The sequence below is a fragment of the Eulemur rufifrons genome, chromosome 9, assembly GCF_041146395.1.
Source record: "Eulemur rufifrons isolate Redbay chromosome 9, OSU_ERuf_1, whole genome shotgun sequence".
In the NCBI taxonomy this organism is placed as follows: Eukaryota; Metazoa; Chordata; class Mammalia; order Primates; family Lemuridae; genus Eulemur; species Eulemur rufifrons.
This window is the reverse complement of record NC_090991.1, coordinates 29,350,615-29,370,313: the sequence shown is the minus strand read 5'-3', so window position 1 is coordinate 29,370,313 and position 19,699 is coordinate 29,350,615. Positions and strand designations below refer to the sequence as shown.

General features: G+C 41.0%; 1 protein-coding gene across 1 annotated transcript; it reads right to left on the bottom strand.

Annotated features, from left to right (window-relative positions):
• Nucleotides 1-17,385: 17,385 nt before the first annotated feature.
• On the bottom strand, nt 17,386-17,667 carry SMIM36 (small integral membrane protein 36). Its single transcript, XM_069483082.1, has one exon. The coding sequence runs from the start codon at nt 17,665-17,667 to the stop codon at nt 17,386-17,388; it is 282 nt and encodes a 93-aa protein (XP_069339183.1).
• Between the last annotated feature and the right edge of the window lie 2,032 nt (nt 17,668-19,699).

The following is a 19,699-nucleotide window of genomic DNA, read 5'->3' as shown; positions in this document are numbered from 1 at the left end:
GAGCAAGAATAGTTCTCTCTGTGTCTAGTCTTAGTAAGCCTCCCTGTTGCTGCTAGTGTAGAATATGGCCACTGTGCCTTCAACCCTGCAGACAACTTTGCCTTCCTAGTGGGGGTGCCATACCATTTTTACTATTAACATTACCTTTGACCATTTGAAACATAATCTTTATTGAAAAATCCTTAACCTTCCTGTGAGAAAGGTCCAGGCTGCTTAGAATGTCCTGTAGTAACCTTGCCACCGCTTCCAGTCCAGCACCTTGAGTAGAGATAGAACAGCAAGAAATTGAGTGGGATCTCATGCATGACTAGATACCCTGTTATTTTTGTACAGGCATGGCTGAGGGGGGCTGGGAAGTACACTGTGAGCTGGACAGAAAAGGCAGGGGCAGGAAGAAGGGAGAGCTCTGAAAAAAAGCAACAACCTTTCGATCATCTAAAGCCCTAGGTCTGAGTCCTAAATGTTTGGGAGCACAAGGATGATTTGGGTTTCTCAGAGAATCCAAGCTGGCTGTGATAATGGTACTATAGTTGTGAGGGAACTGGGTGCTTAAATATGTAAGGATGAAAATCTCTCTCAAACTTCTGGTCCCAATCTCAGATCTGCTAAATTAGACTTTAGCTAATGGGATCAAAGTATCTGTATTTTTAACAAGCTCTCCAGGCGGTTCTGCTCAGCACACTCATTGGTTGGTTTTGGGAGATGCATTGACTCCAAAGCCACATCTCTTGGATACACGCCCACCCAATGTGGTGCAGAGGTGCAGAATTTCTTTTGATGTCTAATAATAATTATCATGTGGGTAGCATTTCATAATAGTTGAAAGAACTCTGGTTTGGGATCAGGAGACTTCAATTCTAATAGTCATTTTCTTCCAATTTCCCCCTAGGAGCTTGGCCTAATCATGTAGCTGCTGTTTCTCAGAGATAATGGTTGCTCCTCACATTGCCTTATAATCATCATAGTGTCTGCATAACAGCAGGGGGGGACCATGAATATCTCTTATATGCAATGTGACGAAATTTCTTATCTTAGATTTTTCTATGCTTCCCAATTTTTCTAGGCAAATTATAGACTATGACACTTTACTTGTCTTGAACTTAGCTGTCTCACACTCATAGTAAAAAAACCAGAAATGGAAAATACATTTATATGCATACACACATACAGACATACATTCTCTCCCTCTCTGTCTGTCTCTGTCTCTCTCTCTCTCTCTCTCTCTCTCACACACACACACACACACACACACACACACCCCTCTTTAATTAAACAGCCAGACCCAATGGCACTAAGTCGCAAGATACTTTACATATAGGCAATCCTCTTAGACCCATACGCAGTCCTGATTTACTCTTATTTTATGTGTAACTCTAACAGAACTTGATTTCTAACTGCCAAGCTTCAAATAGAACAAAAATGGGGCAAAATAGGTAGATACATGGAAAGCACCAAAATCTGAGAGCTGAATACTCAGGAACAGGGCAGAAAAAAAAAAAAAAAAAGGAAAAATCTCGTAACACATAGCATTTTGGGGTCACAAAGTTTAAGGATAAATAATCCATTGTGCATTCGTGGATCCTGGCAGTGCGGTGATACAGCACAGTATGATCCCTCCTGTTTTTGTGGATGACTCTGAATCATCGAGAAGGCTAGCTAAAGTTCTGTATTTTCTGTTTAGGAAGCCTGGCCGTGGATATTTTAGCTAAGAAAGATTTATATCTTTAATGTTAAAAACTTTCAGTTTCTGGGAATCATAGAATTTTAGAGTTGGAAAGCATAAAAATCGTAATAAAATTTTGATTTATCGAGTGGTAAATGACAATGACCCTCTCCACCAAGCTGACCAACCAGGTGTGACCTTCTGCTACCCATCAATTGAAGCCGATGAGCTAGGCAGGAGAAGGCTGCTTGCCATCCCCGTATTAGATGAATCTTAAGATCCTCTCTGCAGAGAAAGATGGTAGAGGTAAAGGAGAGAATTCACTGATTGCCACATGTGGCACGTGCCCAAACTTCTTTCCTACTTCTTCCCTTCAAGTGTCCTACACGCTCTACCACATCGACAACATCACCTCTCCACCACCATTCCATCTGCCCTGCCCTGCCCGATCTCACAGGTCCAAATCTGTTCCTGTTCTCCAGTTTGGCTGCAGTACCACCTTGTCCAGGTAGCTGTCTGGAACCTACAGCTGAAACTGATCTCCCTTCCTCTGAACGTCCATGGGATGTTACTGAGCTCTCTTATTGTACTTTTCCATTTCTGTCTTATAGGTTTTTCCTTTTTAATTATGGTTTCTTCCTCTTAATAGCCTATAGTTTGCCTGAGGACAGAACCTGGATGCAATTCATTTCTGTGTCTTCGGTAGAACCTGGCATGGTCTCTTACGGATAATGGGCATTTGATAAGTGCTTGTTGAATGAATAACAAATAAATCAAGACAGGCTTTGCAGTCACCATTTACTACATTGATAAATTAATAGCTACCTTTGTTTATCCTTTGCATTTGTCATTATTATGTTGTCAACGTAGAGAATTAGGGACTATAGGGGAAACATGAATGTACTGACAGAGGCATTCATATGGAAAATTAGCACTCTTATTCCTTTTCCCTTAGAAGAGTGACAACTTTCCCTCCTCTTAAAATGTGACACCTAAGAGTGATGGCTTGTCTCAAATAAGAGAAAGTCATTGGATATCATAATGTGACATTCCACTTATGAGTGTAGCTTCAAAGCACATTTGTTTGACATTCTTTGGTTCATTAGCTCTTAATAAAAAGTAGCCTAATAACATCTTACATTTGTGCAACATGCAAAATTTTCGGAGTGCTTTGATATGCACCATCTCTTTTGGCTGTCATAGGGCAGGCAGGATGGAAGCTATTATCTTGGCTTTTTAGTTGAAGGTTCTGAAGTTCCATGAACTAATGTGAGTTGCTCAAGGCTACACAGAGAGGGGCAGAACCAGGGGCATTTTTGTCAGCTCTTGGTCTATCATGCAGAACACACAGAAATTACTAATTCAAATCTTTCTTTTTTGGGTCAGCCTGAGTGCCCTCCCCCACATTTGAACACCCACAGAAAGCATTGATTCTACCTCTCATTTTGCATTTTCTACCTTGTCCTGGTATTAGTTTAAAATACAGAGACAGCGTAATGGTTAATTTTAATGTGTCAACTTGTTCAGGCCACGGTACTCAGATATTTGGTCAGATACCAGTCTAGACGTCACTGTGAAGGTACTTTGAAAATGAGACTAACATTTAAATCAGTAGACTTTCACTAAAGCAGATGACCCTCCACAATGTGGGTAGTAGGCCTCATCTAATCTGGTGAAAGCCTTAAGAGAAAAAGACTGAGGTGCCCCCAGAAAGAAGGAATTCTGCCTCCAGAATGCCTTTGGACTTGAGCTGCAATATCAGCTCTTCTCTGGGTTTCTGGTCTGCCTCACTGTCCTGCAGATTTCAGACATGCCAGCTCCCCCAATCGGGTGAGCCACTTTCTTAAAATAAGTCTCTCTCTCTCTCTCTCTCTTTCTCTCTGTGCACATTCTATTAGTTCTGTTTCCCTGGAGAACCCTGACTGATATAGATAGCACCTAATTTATGAGGATAATTTGTTTTATAAATGTATTTAAGTGTAACCTATAAGATCTCATAAATTCACAATGATACTAATTTTTAAAAAAAAATAAGAAAAAGAGAAATATCCCCATCAAAAAATAAATATATATAAGCAAGTAAACATAAAACCTCAAAAATCTAATAAGCTGGACACCACTGGAAGTAACTAAAGTTTCAACTCCTCATTCTGAAAATCGACCGTTAAAAGGAAAGAGTTAAGCATTTATATTGCCTTTCCTGTATAAACTTCACTGCGGGGTAACCAGGCCCTAATCAAGGAGGGAAAGTTATTTTTTACAAAACATTCCAGCTAATAAATGTGGAAAGATTGATAGAGCTAGAACTATTTTCTAACATTTAATATAATAATTGTCTCAGGCAAGGATCAACAATGGATGGCACCATGAGACGAAAGGTTGATGAAGAACTTTGCGATGGCTTGATCATGCTGACATTGCCTGAATTCACTCATCTATTTGAGTATCACTAAAAGTGGGACAACATGATATGGAGTACCTCATGAAATGAGGCAATGTACAGCAAACAGAACCATCTAGGAAGAATTCTTGCCAAAAAGGATGAACCTGAATTAGGCCTTTATCTTCAATGTATAAGAAATATGGCAGGTAGAAGAACAAATTAAAGCAGACAATGAACTAAACAGACAAACCCCAAATGGGTGGGGTGATCAAGGTTGCATTGAGAAGGAGGCATCTCAGCTGAGCCCTGAAATTGTCTGCAAAAACTCCAGAAGCTAAAAAGAGCAGGGTGTAGGTAGGAAACCAAGAATCCTCAAGAAACGCCAGAACAGAGGATATTCCACATGAGTGGGGTGGGGAAATAGTAACAAATGAGGCTGAATATGTGGCTTTTGCGGGAACTGAGGCCTGGGCCGGTCCTTTTGGGGGAATGGGAAGTTCATCTCACTGGGGGTTTTTCCCTCTTCCCTCAGGTGGTGTCACCCATGGGGAGCCTAGAAAAACATCACAGAAAGGAGAAAGCAGCTTAAGTAAAATTTCCATTTTTTTCTTCCTTGAGAAATCAGGAAACCTAAGGCCCAGTCTCCTGGAGGAGTGCTGACAGCCCTCACTCTGCTGTGCAAACGGCTGGGAGGAGCCTAGAGATAGCCTGGTGCTAGACCAGCCTCCGGCAAGGCTGCCAGCTGAGTCTGAGACAAAGCTGCTGGGAACCTCTGAAAACCCCAGAAAGAGGGGAGGTGTGTAGCTCTCTTTGTCTCCCCTAAACCCTTATCTGTTCTTGGGAATTGAATCTTTTTGGGGTTGACTGATTGCAATGACATGGCCCAGTTTTGCTTACCTACTTCCTTCTTTAGGCCTTCAACCAACATCCCCAAAGTCAGCCTCTGGGGTCAGGGCAGGACACTAGTCCCATGTCTGCTGAGTCTGCAGTAGAGACAGAAGAAACTTGCCCACTTGATCCTGGAGGCTGGAAGCACTTGCACCTCCTCTGGCTCCAGGCCGAGGCATCCCTACGCCATCGTTGGTGTGGGCCCCAGAGGCCCTTCGCCTTTCTTTTCAACACTTCACTCAAGTCATAGAGATTCATTAGAAAAATTGGAAACTATGCCGAAGTATAAAGAAGAAAAATTTCACAATTTCCCAGGGTTTGGTATCGTGCATGCAATTTTAGTGCACATGCTTCTAGACATACATAGACATACATAGGTAATTATACTTTTTGCACTATCATGGGGTCATAATGTATATGCTATTCAGAATTTAGCTTTTTTCTCTTAATATCGTATCATAATGTCAATAAATTTGTTGCTACAATGAATGTAATCTAGTCCATTGTAAAGATGTACTATAATTCATTAAACTAGTCACATTTTTGAACATTTTGTTTGTTGCCAATATTGTGTTCTTTATTCATCTTTGTACATACTTTTTGTGCTCTTATTTGATTTTTCTATAGAAGAAGTTTTTGAAAGTAGAATTACTGGGTCAGATGTTTTCAAATATTAAAAGTTTTGACATATATATCAGGTCAAATGGCTCTATATATGACTTGTATGAATATATATGCTCAGCAACAATATGGGAGTACTCATCTTCCATCATGATCATCATCATCATCATCACAGCTAACATTTATTGAGCACTTAGTATGTGCCTGGCAATCATTTAAGCATTTTATTCAGAACAACTCATTTAATTGTCACAACAACTCTGTGGTAAATACCATGGTTATTCAAAATGGATGATGAGGCTGGGTGCAGTGGCTCACGCCTATAATCCCAGCACTTTGGGGGGCTGAGACGGGAGGATTGCTTGAGGTCAGGCGTTTGAGACCAGCCTGAGCAAGAGTGAGATCCTGTCTCTACAAAAATAAATAAATAAATAAAAAGTAGAAAAAATTTAGCCAGGTGTGGTGGCACAGCCCATAGTCCCAGCTATTCAGGAGGCTCAGGCAGGAGAATTGCTTAAGCTCAGGGCTGTGAGGTTGCAGTGAGCTATGATGACACCACTGCCCTCTAACCCAGGTGACAGAGTGAGATCCGGTCTCAAAAAAAAAAGAAAGAAAGGGAGAAGAAGAAAACAAAAAAATTATGACGGGAAACTGCAATACATGATTATATTTAAAAAACCAGAAGTATGTGAATGAAAAAAGGAAAAAAAGTTATTTTCTTCATCTTCAAATCCTACTCTCTAGTGAGTAGCGACAGTTAAAAGTTTTGTGTGTATTCATCTGGATGTTTTCTATACATATAAAAACATGTTAAGTGTGTGAGTGTGCTCTTTTTAAATGCGGACGAGATCAGAGTGCATATGCTATCACATTCCTCTGCAACTTGCCTTTTCCTTCTAACAAAATCCCATGGCCATCTCTCCATGGCAGTTTATACCGATTTACCTCATTGCCTTTTGCAGGTGCGTGGCATTCCATTGCATGAATACACCATATTGCTTCATGTGTTTCTCTCAACTGCCCAACCAGGCTGTAAGTTTTGCAAATCTATAACACAACCAACCCTATGGTATTTAGCAAAGGTCTGAGCTCATAGCAAGTGGACACTGAATGGAAAAAGCTGTTTTGTGTAGAGTGTGTATTTTCTCTGAAAATTCAAGTACATTAAATGGAATTGAGAAAAGCTACCCTGAACTAGTTATAAATCTCTAGGTTTTAGTTAATGCCATTAGCAATAGGCTGCAGGTGAGCTGAGGAACCCGAGAAGTCTTACTGATGTTTATTTTTGTGGGAGTCATAGCACATTTGAAGTTTACCAATTAGCTGTATCATCAAAAGCATCTTGAGTAGAGTGGAAAATCACCAGATAGGCACTCAGGGGCCTGGGTTCTGTGTTTTTTTGTTTTTTTTGTTTTTTTTTTGACCTTTGTACATTCCTTTATTAAATGATATATTTGAAGCTGAAAGTGCTGTCACACGATAGGCATTTGCCTTTGCATCTCCCACACAAATCTTGACGATGGGGCCGTTTGGGGTCCACATGTCGAAGTTTTACTGGGCAGGAACATCTAGTTTGTTTACAACTTTGACAGGTGATATCCTCCACTCGGTAAGGGTTGTAAGACTTCGGACAAGTTCTGCAGAACTGTTGGAAGTAAACCTTGTTAGTGCCCTGTACACACCACACATAAGCGCTCTCCCATCGGATGGGTTCTGGCACTGATGATGCCAGGAATGATCCTGAGCAAAGCGCTTTTCCTTTCTGCTTCTCTTTTCTGTTGCATTAGGGGTTGGGACTGGTGGGCCATGGGGCCATGAGGGCCCTTTCTAGCTTGGACTAGAATTTAGAAGCCACAGCAAAACCACTTTTGTGAGCCATACGGTAGGTATGGGCATGACAGCTCATGTTCCCTAAAGAATAATTTTAACACTTGGTTTGTACACTTGACATTTTTTCAGATTGAAAAATACAGAAAGGAGAGCATATGATATGGTCTCAGAGAGTGAGAAGTGAGCCAAGTCTGCCATATGGTCTCCCAGAAACAGTGCAGGAGAAAATTAGTCTGTGCTATTCACTCTCTCCTACTTCAAGCACTTTCCAAATAGATTTGCAACCAAGATTTGGAATGCTCTGCTGTGAGGACCCAGGGACACATTAGGTAGGGTCATGTGTAAAGTCACTTATTTTTTTTACAAAGTGGAAAAAAGGTGCCAACTTGTACATACACTATGATCATAAATATGTGAAATGTGCAAAAGGACAGCAGAAAATGCAACAAAATAATATAGTACAATCTTGGTAATGGAATTGTGGGTGATTTCTATTTTCTTCTCCATAGTTTGCTGTATTTTCTCCAAGTTTCCTGGATAAATAGGCATTCCTTTTATAATCAGAAAAATACAATCAGAAAAAACACCTTCAAATATGAATAAAAAATAAGCAATTACACTAAATGCTACTGGAGATCACTCTGAGTAGTTAACATCTTCTTCTCTTTCTTTTCCTTTTCCCTATTTTTCAAGTTTATCTTAGCAAGCATGTATTAACTTTAGAAGGAAAAACAGCCCAAGTAGAGCAGTTGCCTACCCCAAATTCATTCTCTCTTTTTTCCTTTCTAATGGAGCCCTGATTTTGATGGGAATGTCAATGTACCCAATGCAAATCTGCACCTTCCAGTCTTCCTTGCAGATAGGGGCAGATATTTAATGAAGTTCCAGCCAATGAAACGTAAGCAGAAGTTGCTAGGTGGGCCTTTCGGCTAACCCAACTGGCATGTGTTGGTTTGTCTTTTCCCTCCTCCTCCCCTTCTTGTCTGGAACTCAGACATGAGGTTTGGAGCTGCACTGGCCAACCTGTAATGAGAAAACCACCTCAAGGATGAAGCAGAGCTTGCAGAGCAGAAATAAAGGTGCCCACGATATTGGGGGCATTTTGGAGCCACTGAGTCTGGCTCAGTCCCTTTCTTCCCAACATCAGGCTGCCAGAAAGAGAACAAACGCCCCATCCTGTTTTAACCATTGCACTTCAGGTCTTTGTTAGTCACAGCTGAACAGAATCTCTAATGCATACATTCACCTTTTTTTTTTTTTCATTTAGAAAATGCTTTAATAAAGTTAATCAACTGTTATTTCTGAAAAACTTCTCAGACCTTTTAGTTTACCAACATGAGTCGCAAGTATTCAAGAGGGAGTTTTAGGCTGCAGTACATTCACTTTTTTAAAAAAAGAAAAAAGTCAACATTAATTCCTAACTACTGTGACCGTTTTAAAAAATGATTTTGGGGGGAAACACAATTGAAATTCACTTAGGATGGAAACAAAAGGCAATGTTCTACTAAAAATTAAGCATTGTTTCTGAAGCTCCAATAAATCTGCTACACATTGTCAATGTTTCATGCATGGTGGTAAGTTTGTTATTTTTACGTTTGGGGACAAATAAGTTTGTGAGTACACCCCAGCAACTAGGAAATCAAGGCATCACGATATGCCTGAAGTGAGACCATTTGTCACAGTTTATGTTCCTTCCAAAGAGTGCAAAACAGACCTTGACTTGAAGAAACCAACCTGGGGATAGTTACTTGAAATGTCAGATGGAAAATGCATTAGCAAATGGGGTGTGTGCCGGCACCCTGTGAAAGGAAAGGACTCCGCCCTCTGTTAAGCTTTCCTCTGAAGCTCCCCGAACAACAACAATGCTGTAGCCACAGGCAGTTTTTCAGGACAAATCCTCCCATCCCTAGTTGCTACATTTAAGGAGGCCAAGGTGGGAAGAGAGAAGAAAAGTTGATAACAAGAAAAGATGCAGGTTCAAACATGCCATAGCTGGAAGGTCTCTGGAAGGTCATTAATTAACTTTATCATTTTCTTTTTGCAGATAGGCCAATGAGGTCTATTGCCTCCCAGCAAGTTAGCGACTGGGTTAGAATTAGAACCCAGAGCAGTAGCCCCAGGCTGCTGGTCCAAGGCCATCTGAGGAATAAGGAATATGGACAGGCACAAGGTCAACTGGTGCAGAGGTGTTGGCAGTATCAAGTCAAAGAGGGAATTGAAGGGATTTTCCTGGTGGTTCAGTGGAAGAAAAGGCAAAGAGGAAAAGAGGAAGTTTGGGTGATTTGGATGAGGCTGGAGCCAGAATAGGCAGAGAGGCAGAAGACTAATCTGTTGATTCTGTTTTTCAACTCTCTCCTTCCCAGTGCCTGTGGAGGTTAAGTGTGAGCCCCGGCTTCCTCTCAGCTGCCCCATTCATTCCCAGACTATCTGTGGCATTTTCCCAGCCCTCTATGCCTGGAGACTTAGAAGCAGCCCAGCTTCCTCCCTGCTGTGTTTGAGAGCAGTTTGTTTCCATAGGATAGCATTATTGTGCTACAAGGGCTATAAAAATTCTCCTTCCTGTTTCCAGTGAGAAACAAAGTCATCAACCAAAGGATGGAGAATTCCTGACATGTTCAGTCCTTTTACTGGGTGTAGTGGGAAGTTGAAATAGATGTATAAGACACTCACTCTTTAGTCTGAGGTAGTTAATAAGGTCCAGCCAGGGAAGAAAACACAAAGGAAATGAGTAGGATTTACCTTTGCATATGAAAAACTCACCAAGGAATTATGCAAAACATCCTTAGCAATACAAAGACCTAGTCCAAACCTGAAAGTTACTGGTTTTTATTTTTAAAAAATATTTCCTAGATCAAGTTCTTAGGGTTCCCAGCCCCATTAATCTACAGCAAAACCCAAGGTTAGGTGGGGGAAGATTGGAGGTAGATTATTTCTGTTACACATAGACAAAATCCGAGGTGATATGGTGGAGTGCTATACAGCCAGCCTCCAAAGTGAGGGATACAAAAAGATTCCTATAGTGTACATATAATTTATAAGAACATGCATATATATATATATATAATATATATGTATATATAAATGTAGACTTCTTTAAGTACACACACACACAGGGGTGAGTACTAAGATTTTCTTCACTAATAGGAATACATGCTCAAAGGCATTTGGGGGCCACTGGTTTAGAGAGTGGGCTTTAGTGTTCCAGTTGCCTAAAATGTATAAAATTGGGAAAATGATACTACCTCTCAGGGTCATAGTGAAGATTCAGGCAATGTATGCAGAGTGTTTAGTATAGTTTTTCCTGCTACTTGGTAAACTTCATGAAGACAGAACTCAAATCTGTCTGTCGTGTGCACTGATGTATCCCTGGTGCCTTGCACAGAGTCTGTACAAAGTAGGTGCTTTACACATATTGATGAGTGGTACATAGGCATATGCAATTCTTTCCACATTAACTGTTCATTCACTCGTAGCTGTGCTACACAAGCATCAAAACTGGAGTACACAGAACTGAGAATGACATTATGATGGGAATAACCTTCAGTTTACCTTCCACATAAAAACAGGTAAATCATTCATAAACTTGGGTAATTTATTATTAGTAACAAACTATGTGCAACACACTTCACAGCTGGTGGTGATTCACCAGTATGCTATGACCACATGGTTTTGAACCACTGTTACAACCATAACCTACTACACCTTGTGATCTAATCTGATTGGATTCTTTCATGAGATTTGTTTATACTATACAAATCACTGTGTAAACAGTGCTTCTTTATACAACCAATAATGGGTAAATGAGAGAATATAAACGTAGAATTCAAGAGCAGAGATTTAGCTTAAATATAGGGAGAACTTCCTGATGGTGAAAGTTGTCAAATTCAGTCTTGCAGACATTTCAGAAATCAATTGTTTCCTTTTCTGGATCTTCTGGTTTTCCTCCTTAGCATGTGTATAATGACTGCTGCATATATGTTTTCCTCCAAAATGCTATTATAATATTAGTTTTTCTCCCTTCCCGAGGGCAAACAGCTTCTCACAGATAAATCTCTAGGACAAGAACATCTTTATCAATTCTGACAAACACTCCAGATTCCAAATTCCACTGCCATGTTTCCACAAAGCCACTCTTGGGCAATGTTATGCCTTCCCTTGCAGCAGCACACTTTTCTCTCCCTTGCTTCCCGTCATCCTTCCAAACCAAGTTCCCTTCTTTCTAGTGTCTTCTGAGCTTCACATTGTATGCTTGCCAATTTAGATTGCAGTTGAGGCCACCAGGCTGGAGATGGGCCAAACAGAAAACCAACAGATCCCAGCATATGGCTGGTGTTTAATTAAATAATGGCTGGATACAGAGAAGCCTTGAGGAAAAAAAAAAAAATGCACAGACAGATATTTACCTCCCACTATCTTGGGAGGATAAGAAACAGATAAGATCTTTCTTAATCCTGGTGTCACAACACCCATATCTGGAACACTGGCAGCCCAAGAAAGTCAAAGTCGCAATGGACGGTTACAACAGAGCTAGATAATAAATCCTCTCTTATTTTCTGTAACTCAACCCCTAGTGTTCTCAGGGAAGATGAATTAATGAGATATAGACTGTACTTGTTACTCCTGAGCAATAGTGGACTGGGTCCATCCTCCAGTTCTCAGGGATTTTCGTGCTAATCAAGAGGATTGTGTTATTCTGTGCTCCCCAAAAGTAAAGGCAGGGAGAAACAAATCACGAAAGCGTGACCTTTCTGCCCCAGCTGAATCATTCTGTTTCTCTGCGTGGATTCTGGGCAGCTATGGAGTTACAGTGCAAGCTCAAGACTAACAGTCAGGATCCCTGGATTCTACTAATCCCATCCCGTCGACCTGAAGGTTTATGCAGGATAATCTGAAACTCGCTTGTCTCTAGAATAAGAATAATGGTTGCTTCCCCTTACAAATCTTCAGGAAGATTAAATGAGGTGGCTGGCAATCACTGAGTGGCTTTTGAAGTATTTATGGGGTATCTAAAGCGAGTTGGATACTTTAGGGCTAGTTCTGAGCTTTTTGTCTTCAACCAAATAGCTTTGCACTCAAACTCCCTAATATCTTTTCTTTGTGATTTGTCCCTTGCCCTCTTTTATGGGACTGAAAGTTTCTTACTCCTATTCCTCTCAATTATCCCTTAAATTTCATCTTGCAAAACCATAAGCACATTTTTCTCCTAAAAGACTTTTCTCCCATTATTCTACCTTCCTTAAAAACACAACAAATGATCACTCTGCTTGTGCAAGGTCTATTTTCCAGGTAACTCTAAGTTTGGCCTTCTGGCTCATCCCCAAGACTCCAACTCAGCATGGTGTCACATCCAATAGAATCACATAACTGACCCTGAAAAGCTTTGAAATGTTAAGCAATCCATCACACATTCAAAGCAATCTCTTTAGTCACCGAATTAGTTTATCAGGGCTGTCCTAACAAAGTGCTGCCAACAGAGTAGCTTAAACACAGAAGTTTATTGTCTCACACTTCTGGAGGCCAAAAGACTGAGACACAGGTGTCAGCAGGGTGGAGCTCCCTCTGAAGACATAGGAGGCAGAGGGATGGATCTGTTTCACACCTTTCTCCTATATACTGGCAGTTCCTTGGCTTGGCTTGTGCTTGCATAACTCCAGTCTTCATATGGTGGTGTCCCTATGTGCCTATCTGTGCCCAAATTTCCCCTGTTTATAAGGACACCAGTCATATTGGATGAGGGGCTCACCCTTCTCCAATATGGCCTCATGCCAACTTATACCAGGAACGACACTATTTCAACATAAGGTCATGCTCTGAGATAATATGGACAAGAACTTCCAACATATGAATTTTGGGAGGACAAAATTCAACTCATAACAGACACATTCTCCACTCCCCAAATTTCTACTGCATGTGGCAGCTCTCCAACCTTGTGCCCCTTCTTTTCGACACTCCCGTAACTGCGCCTGAACTGGCCTGAGCCATCTCCAGCCTCCAGGTGGAGAGGTTCTTCTCTAAGCATCTTCACCTCATCTGCTGGGATAAAAGTAGTGGCTCTCATTTTGTTGGAATACTACTATATGCCAGATACTTTTAGTATATTGTTCTCACTCTAGTCAACATGAACATTATGTACATTTTATTAGTTGAGGAAAAAGGTTTACGAAGTTAAGTGACGCACAAAAGTCTAGGTAGCAGATAAGGGGGATGGAGCTTGGCTTTTTCTGATACAAAGTCCAGGCTTAGTCCACTCTGCCCCAGAGTCTTCCAGAACATCAGAAGATAAGATTCTGACTAAATCACAATCATTTATTTTTCCTCTGAGGGAAACTATGACCATTTGATTCAGAGGAGAAAATTTGAAAGTTAACTAGATTATTTAACAGATGTTTATTGAGAGCTTCCTAGGTGTGCAATGCTAGTGAGGGAGGGAGATGGGCTAGGCAGAGCAAACATGGGCTTGCTGTTGTTCTTTAGTAGCTGTGACAAAAATTGACAGCAGACATGACACATCTAGAATTGAGTTCAAATCCTGGCTCCCATGTGGACCAGCTGTGTGGCTTTGTGCAAACTCCAGCTCCCTTAGGAGCCTGTTTCCTTACCTTTAAACTAGTTTTAGGAATGTCTATCTATCTCGTAGGGGAGTATGAGGATAAAATGATGTCATGAATAGAAGGTATCTGCCATGTAGCTTATTCTTGATAGATACCCTCCTCCCTGCCTTCCCTCATCTTGGAAAAAATTTTGTTTGTGTGTTTCCCAAGACTATCATCCAAATTAGGACAAAATATTGTATTTTCTTTAATACAAATTATGCATGATGGAAGAATAATGAGTTAAAATAAGGTGGAATAGGGAGTCCTAATCCCATAAGGAAACAAAAATAAGGAAATATTTGAATGTCAAAGGAACCTCTTGGTTCTAGCTAAGCACTCTATTCCACCACCAGGTTCTGACAGCAAAGTTTTAAAACATTAGTTAGAACTTCACAGCTGTGCAACTACCATTAGGAAATAAAGCTTTACTTAAAAATAAGAAACCCTTCATGAGGGTTTAAAATACAATCAAGTAAAGAGATTATGCTGTAGAAAGAGCACTTGGCAGGGAGTGGGGATAAAAATTAGGAAAAAGAGGATAACAGGACCTTAGCCCCAGCTCTGAGGCAAAATACTCTTGGGAAAAATCACAATATCTTCTGGCCTTATTTCCTCACCAGTAAGATTATCTCGCCAGTAAGATTCTTAAAGACATTTCTAGTTCTTACAAGATTCTAAGAGCACATGCTATACAGAAAAGATTGTTTTACATGCTGAGAAGGTGGTTGTTGCTTGAAGAATACAAGTTGAATGAACCACAAATCGAATGACCAGAGACTTGGAATAGCTCAATACTATCTATTCCAATGTTCACCTTAGAATATTTTTACGTTCCTTCTTTTCTTCTTTCTTTCTCTCCCCTGACTTTATTTCTGTTCCCCTTATCTGTTGATGTTATTATTATTACTATTATGATTTGTTTTTTTGTTCTTCTTCTTCTCCTTCTTTCTCTTAGAATTTATTTTTCTATCCTCCATCTCTGTTAGTATTTCCTCTTTAATTGGCCCCAATACAGAATTGAAACATAACTGAAAATATTTGTATTTTAAAAATTTTTGAATGAATGTTTACTTCATATCCTTAACTTTAATATAGAAATGTTGAACATTTTCTATTCCACTCAAAAACCTAGATTAGCAATTATTGTTATCGTTACTTTCTTGTGGTCTATTGAATTTTTCTTTTTCTACACTAATATATTTTGTCTCCACTCATCTATATATTCTCATAACGGGGGAAGGAAATAAGGTTAGTTCAGGTGAAGCTCATGCTATGGAAAAGGCCAGTTCTTAGAAGCTGCTTGTGTAGTTACTGTATTTCCCCATTCATTTTACTTTTTTTTTTTTTGAGACAGGGTCTCACTCTGTTGCCACAGCTAGAGTACAGTGGCATCATCATAGCTCAGTACAGCCTCAAACTTCTGGGCTCAAGCGATCCTCCTGACTCAGCCCCTCGAGTAGCTGGGACTACAGACACGTGCCATCATGCCCGGCTAATTTTTCTATTTTTTGTAGAGATGGAGTATCACTCTTGCTCAGGCAGGTCTTGAACGCCTTGCCTCAAGCAATCCTCCTGCCTCGGCCTCCCAAAGTCCTAGGTTTGAGCTCCCACATCTGGCCTATTGTACATTCTTTATAAAAGTAAAGATGGTTTCTTGACCATAAAGGAAAAAATGTTTTCTGAAAAAATTTTAATACAATTTTTATATTTAGGAGAAAATATGATTTTATGGTAAAATTAGAACAAAATTAAAGTAAATGTTAAAACTTGCAAACAAAGTAACTGGAATTATCTTCACATTTGTCATAGCTACCTAACAATCCAAAGGCAAAACAATGCTCATTGTTGAAGCTGACAGGGCAGGGTCTTCTTTAGTTTTCTACAGGAGAAACTGAAATTTAATTTCTCACTTTTTCTTTGCAGGCTGGAAGCCACCATCAGACTCTCCTAATCAATGGACTCTACAATTCTTGCTCCCAAGCTTTGGTTTTGTTATTTCTTTGGTCCAAAATGCCACCTCCTGTCCTACCCTCCAAGCCCCCAACATACTTTTGTCCTCCTAGAAAATAGCCGCTTATCTTTCATGATCTTTGCTGCCTGAGTCTGAGATAAAATTGGCCATTCGACATTATTTAAATGTTTCCTGAGTCCCTTCTGTGTGCTAGACACTCGTAGACTTCTAGCAGGGCATCTGCCATGCTTCCTTGTCCTGCTTTGTCTGAGTCATGCCCCAGCTCCTCTTCCTTCTGTTTGGAAGCAAAGATCAGAGTGCAGGGGTCACGACACTCATTTCTTTGTATTTCCACACAGGTCCTGATGCAAGAAGGAGCCCAGTAAATTACTAAGTAACTACCTAAGTTGCTCTGAGCTCAGGGAAGGAGAGTCAATAAAAACATACACAATGCAGATAATGTGTCAAAATGGTGGAAATGGATGAATGAAAGGGGGAACAAATTGATAATTTAACAGCCAACAAAGAGAATGAGAGCAAGTGGTATTCTGGGGGGGGGGGGGGGGGGGCGAAACTGCAAGCTATGGGACCTGAGAGTTCTTCAACGAATCTTCAGTAACTTTGTATTGGATCAGGTCATATTTGAAGGCTGGAGATTAAACTTCCTGATGAGACATATGGTAGGCAATAATACCAGTGATCGTCATAAAGCTAATGCTGTGTGTCAAGCAGACTCAAGTGCTCTCAGTGCATTAACTCATTTAGATAACACAAACTGCTTGCAAGTCTATCCCTAGCCTCGAGGCACAAAGAAGTGGCTCAACTTCACCATGGTCACTCAGCTAATAAGTGGAGAAGGCAGGCTTTGAACCTGGGCAACCAAGCTTTGTTGTTTTAATCATATGCTCTGCAATGACTGTGTTCCTCACACTGACTCACAGTGGGGGATAGAATGTGCAGAGCTGGTATGTACAGAAATAATAACATTCTCAAGTCTGGACAAGTTCAATGTGGCTGCTTTGAAAAGAAAGGATTTGCAAAGTACAGGATAGATTTGAATTAGTTTCATTCCCCATCAGACACACACACACACACACACACACACACACACCCAACTGCATTCTCTTCTTTTTACTCTTGCCCCAAAGTCAATCTCTCCTACAAGTGGCAAGGACAGCATCATCAGGAATGTACCAATCACCAGCTTCACTGTACAATAGTATTACTGGCATTTTACCTTTGGAGAATTTGACTGAAGACCACTCCGAGCTTCTTACCTTAAACAGTTGCTTTATCCACAAAGAGGGTGATGAGAAAGCAGCAAGTAAGACAGAGGTCCCAGTTCCTTAGCCAGCCAGCACCTATGTGCTGAGAGAATTGGAGCCATAACAGGGAATGGTTTGTTCTCTATTGAAAGTCTGTCTGGTGGTCTCTCCCCAACGTCCCTCCGCCAGCCTCACACCACGGTGCTTTTCTTCGCTAGCAGAGCACGATCCCCCAGATGAAGACCAGACTCCCTTGCCCAGTGGGCCCCAGGAGCACTCTGCTGCATCACCACCAGGTGGATGGAGGGCTGGGCATCAAGAGTGGCCTCGGGAGCGTACTCCTTGCTGGGGTCCTTGCCTCGGCAGTCGTACAGCACACAGGAGATGAGGAAAACCAGGAGCAAGATGACGTAGCTCGCAACTAGGATGATCAGGTTCAAGGTGACAGGGTCGATCTCCAGGTAGAACTCCATCACCTCTCTCACAGAAGGGAGGTGGGTCTACAGACAGGCAGCTGGGGCCAGTTTGGGCCTTGCAAGGGAGCAAACCCTAGCTCATTGGAATAGCTATATTGGCTCTGGAGTAAAAATACATTAATCCCCACTGCTCCGGGAGACCTCTAGGATTAAAGCTGCTCGGTTTAATAACTTAAGCTCTTTCTGTTAATACCACAGCCACAGAAACATAGAAGCTGTTTCTCTTCAATTCACCTACAAAGAGAGAGAGAAAGAGAGAGATGGTTCACGTGTTACGGAATTATGGTATCTAAGTAGAGAGTTTACATCATTCATTGTCCAAACAGGCGGTTTGGTGAGCCAAAAGTCAGTGCTATTAACAAGCACACCAAGACAACAGTTAAAAAACTGGATTGTCCTGGACAAATTGTGAAGTATGGTTATTTTTATATAAGTGAAGTTTAATACCAAGTATGGAATAATTTGAGTGGTCAGGTCAGTGGCCTTTGGAAGTGGATGTGTTTCTTTAACAAGATGAAGATAGCACCTGATATTTTCACACTGTCTTCATTTGTTGTTATTTTTTCATTCATTAATTCAAAAATACTTTTGGGCCCCTCCCGTGTTTCAGGCACTGTGCTAAGCCATGGGGATATGGTAATAATAAGACAGAAAAGCATTTCGGAAAGACAGCTGTTAAATCTTTGCACAAGTCACCATTTAAAAACAGTGGAAATCAGTATATAAAGGACCAATAGAGGGTAATAGGACAGTGTGTCCTAACGTGGGTCTAAAAAAAAACTTCCATGAGGAAGCAACATTTAACCTATGACCTGAAGGATAATTGGAATTTAGCTAAGTGAGGAGAGGTAGGGAAGATTCTTCTAGCCATAGAGGCCATAGAGAACAGCATATGTGAAGACTTAAGCAGAAAGAAGCCTGGAAAATTTCAGGACTTGAAACAAGGGTAGCATGACCAGAGCATGGAGAGAGAATGGGAGCTCATGGTGAGGGAGGTAGGAAGGGGCCAGATCACATAGGCACTTGTGGGCCACACTAGGGACTTTAGACTGGATCCTAGAGCAATAGGATGCCATTGAATGGTGTTGTGCAAGGTAGTGACATGATCGAACTTGCATGTTAAAGAAATCCCCTTGGCTGCTGTGTGGATGCAAGAAGACAGGCAAATTGACAGAAGTTCAAATATAGACCAGAATGCAGTTATTCCTTGACTTACAAGTCATTACCCTGCCTCAGTTGTAGTCTTGTCCCAATAGTCCTATATGGGGCCAACTTCATGGGCATGTGAACTGTGCAGTTGCACAAGACCCTGTGTGCAGAAGGGCCCCACTCTTGGTTTAATGCTCTGCTGTCACCATCTTGAAATTCTTAATTTTAAAATTTTGCACTGGGCCCACCAACTGTGTATCTGGATTTGGTTTCATACATTCGTTTTCAGCAGGACATGGCATCAGTAGCCATTTCTACAATAGCTAATGGGACTCTTTTGATACTCCTCGTTAAAGGCCAAAGGTTTGCTGGTTTCTTAGCGTTGTTAAGCTTTAATGGGCTAGCAGCTTCCTGCCAGGCCCCTTTATGCCCCAGCTTCCATGGGATCTTGAGGGTTTGGGGATGCTATAGAAAGGGGTTCTTATTAATCTGGAGACCTTTTTCCAAATAATATATCCCATGATTCTGTGGTCCTGGACTAACCTGTGGAATTATACTCAAGAAGATGAATGGTTCTCAAACACCATAGATTTAGGGCCAGCCTCACTGGAATCAACTGGGCTTCTTATGACTCCAGATACCTAGATTAACTCAATTCTATTGAGTTAGAATCTTTGGGGCTAGAGTCTGGGAATCTGCATTAAAAATCTTCATGGATAACTTTGATATGCAACTAGGGATAGAGAATCATGAACATAAAAGTATGAAAGAAGAATATGAAGGAAAGGGGTCACTATGTGGTCACCAGGGCCTTGGTTATCTGCCAAGAGATATCATAGGAGGCATTCAATGCAGAATTCAACACTGTCCAAGCATTTGA

Bases quoted from the DNA above. Each gene is read 5' to 3' on its own strand.
- SMIM36 (XM_069483082.1), bottom strand. From the start codon at position 17,667: ATGGAGTTCTACCTGGAGATCGACCCTGTCACCTTGAACCTGATCATC.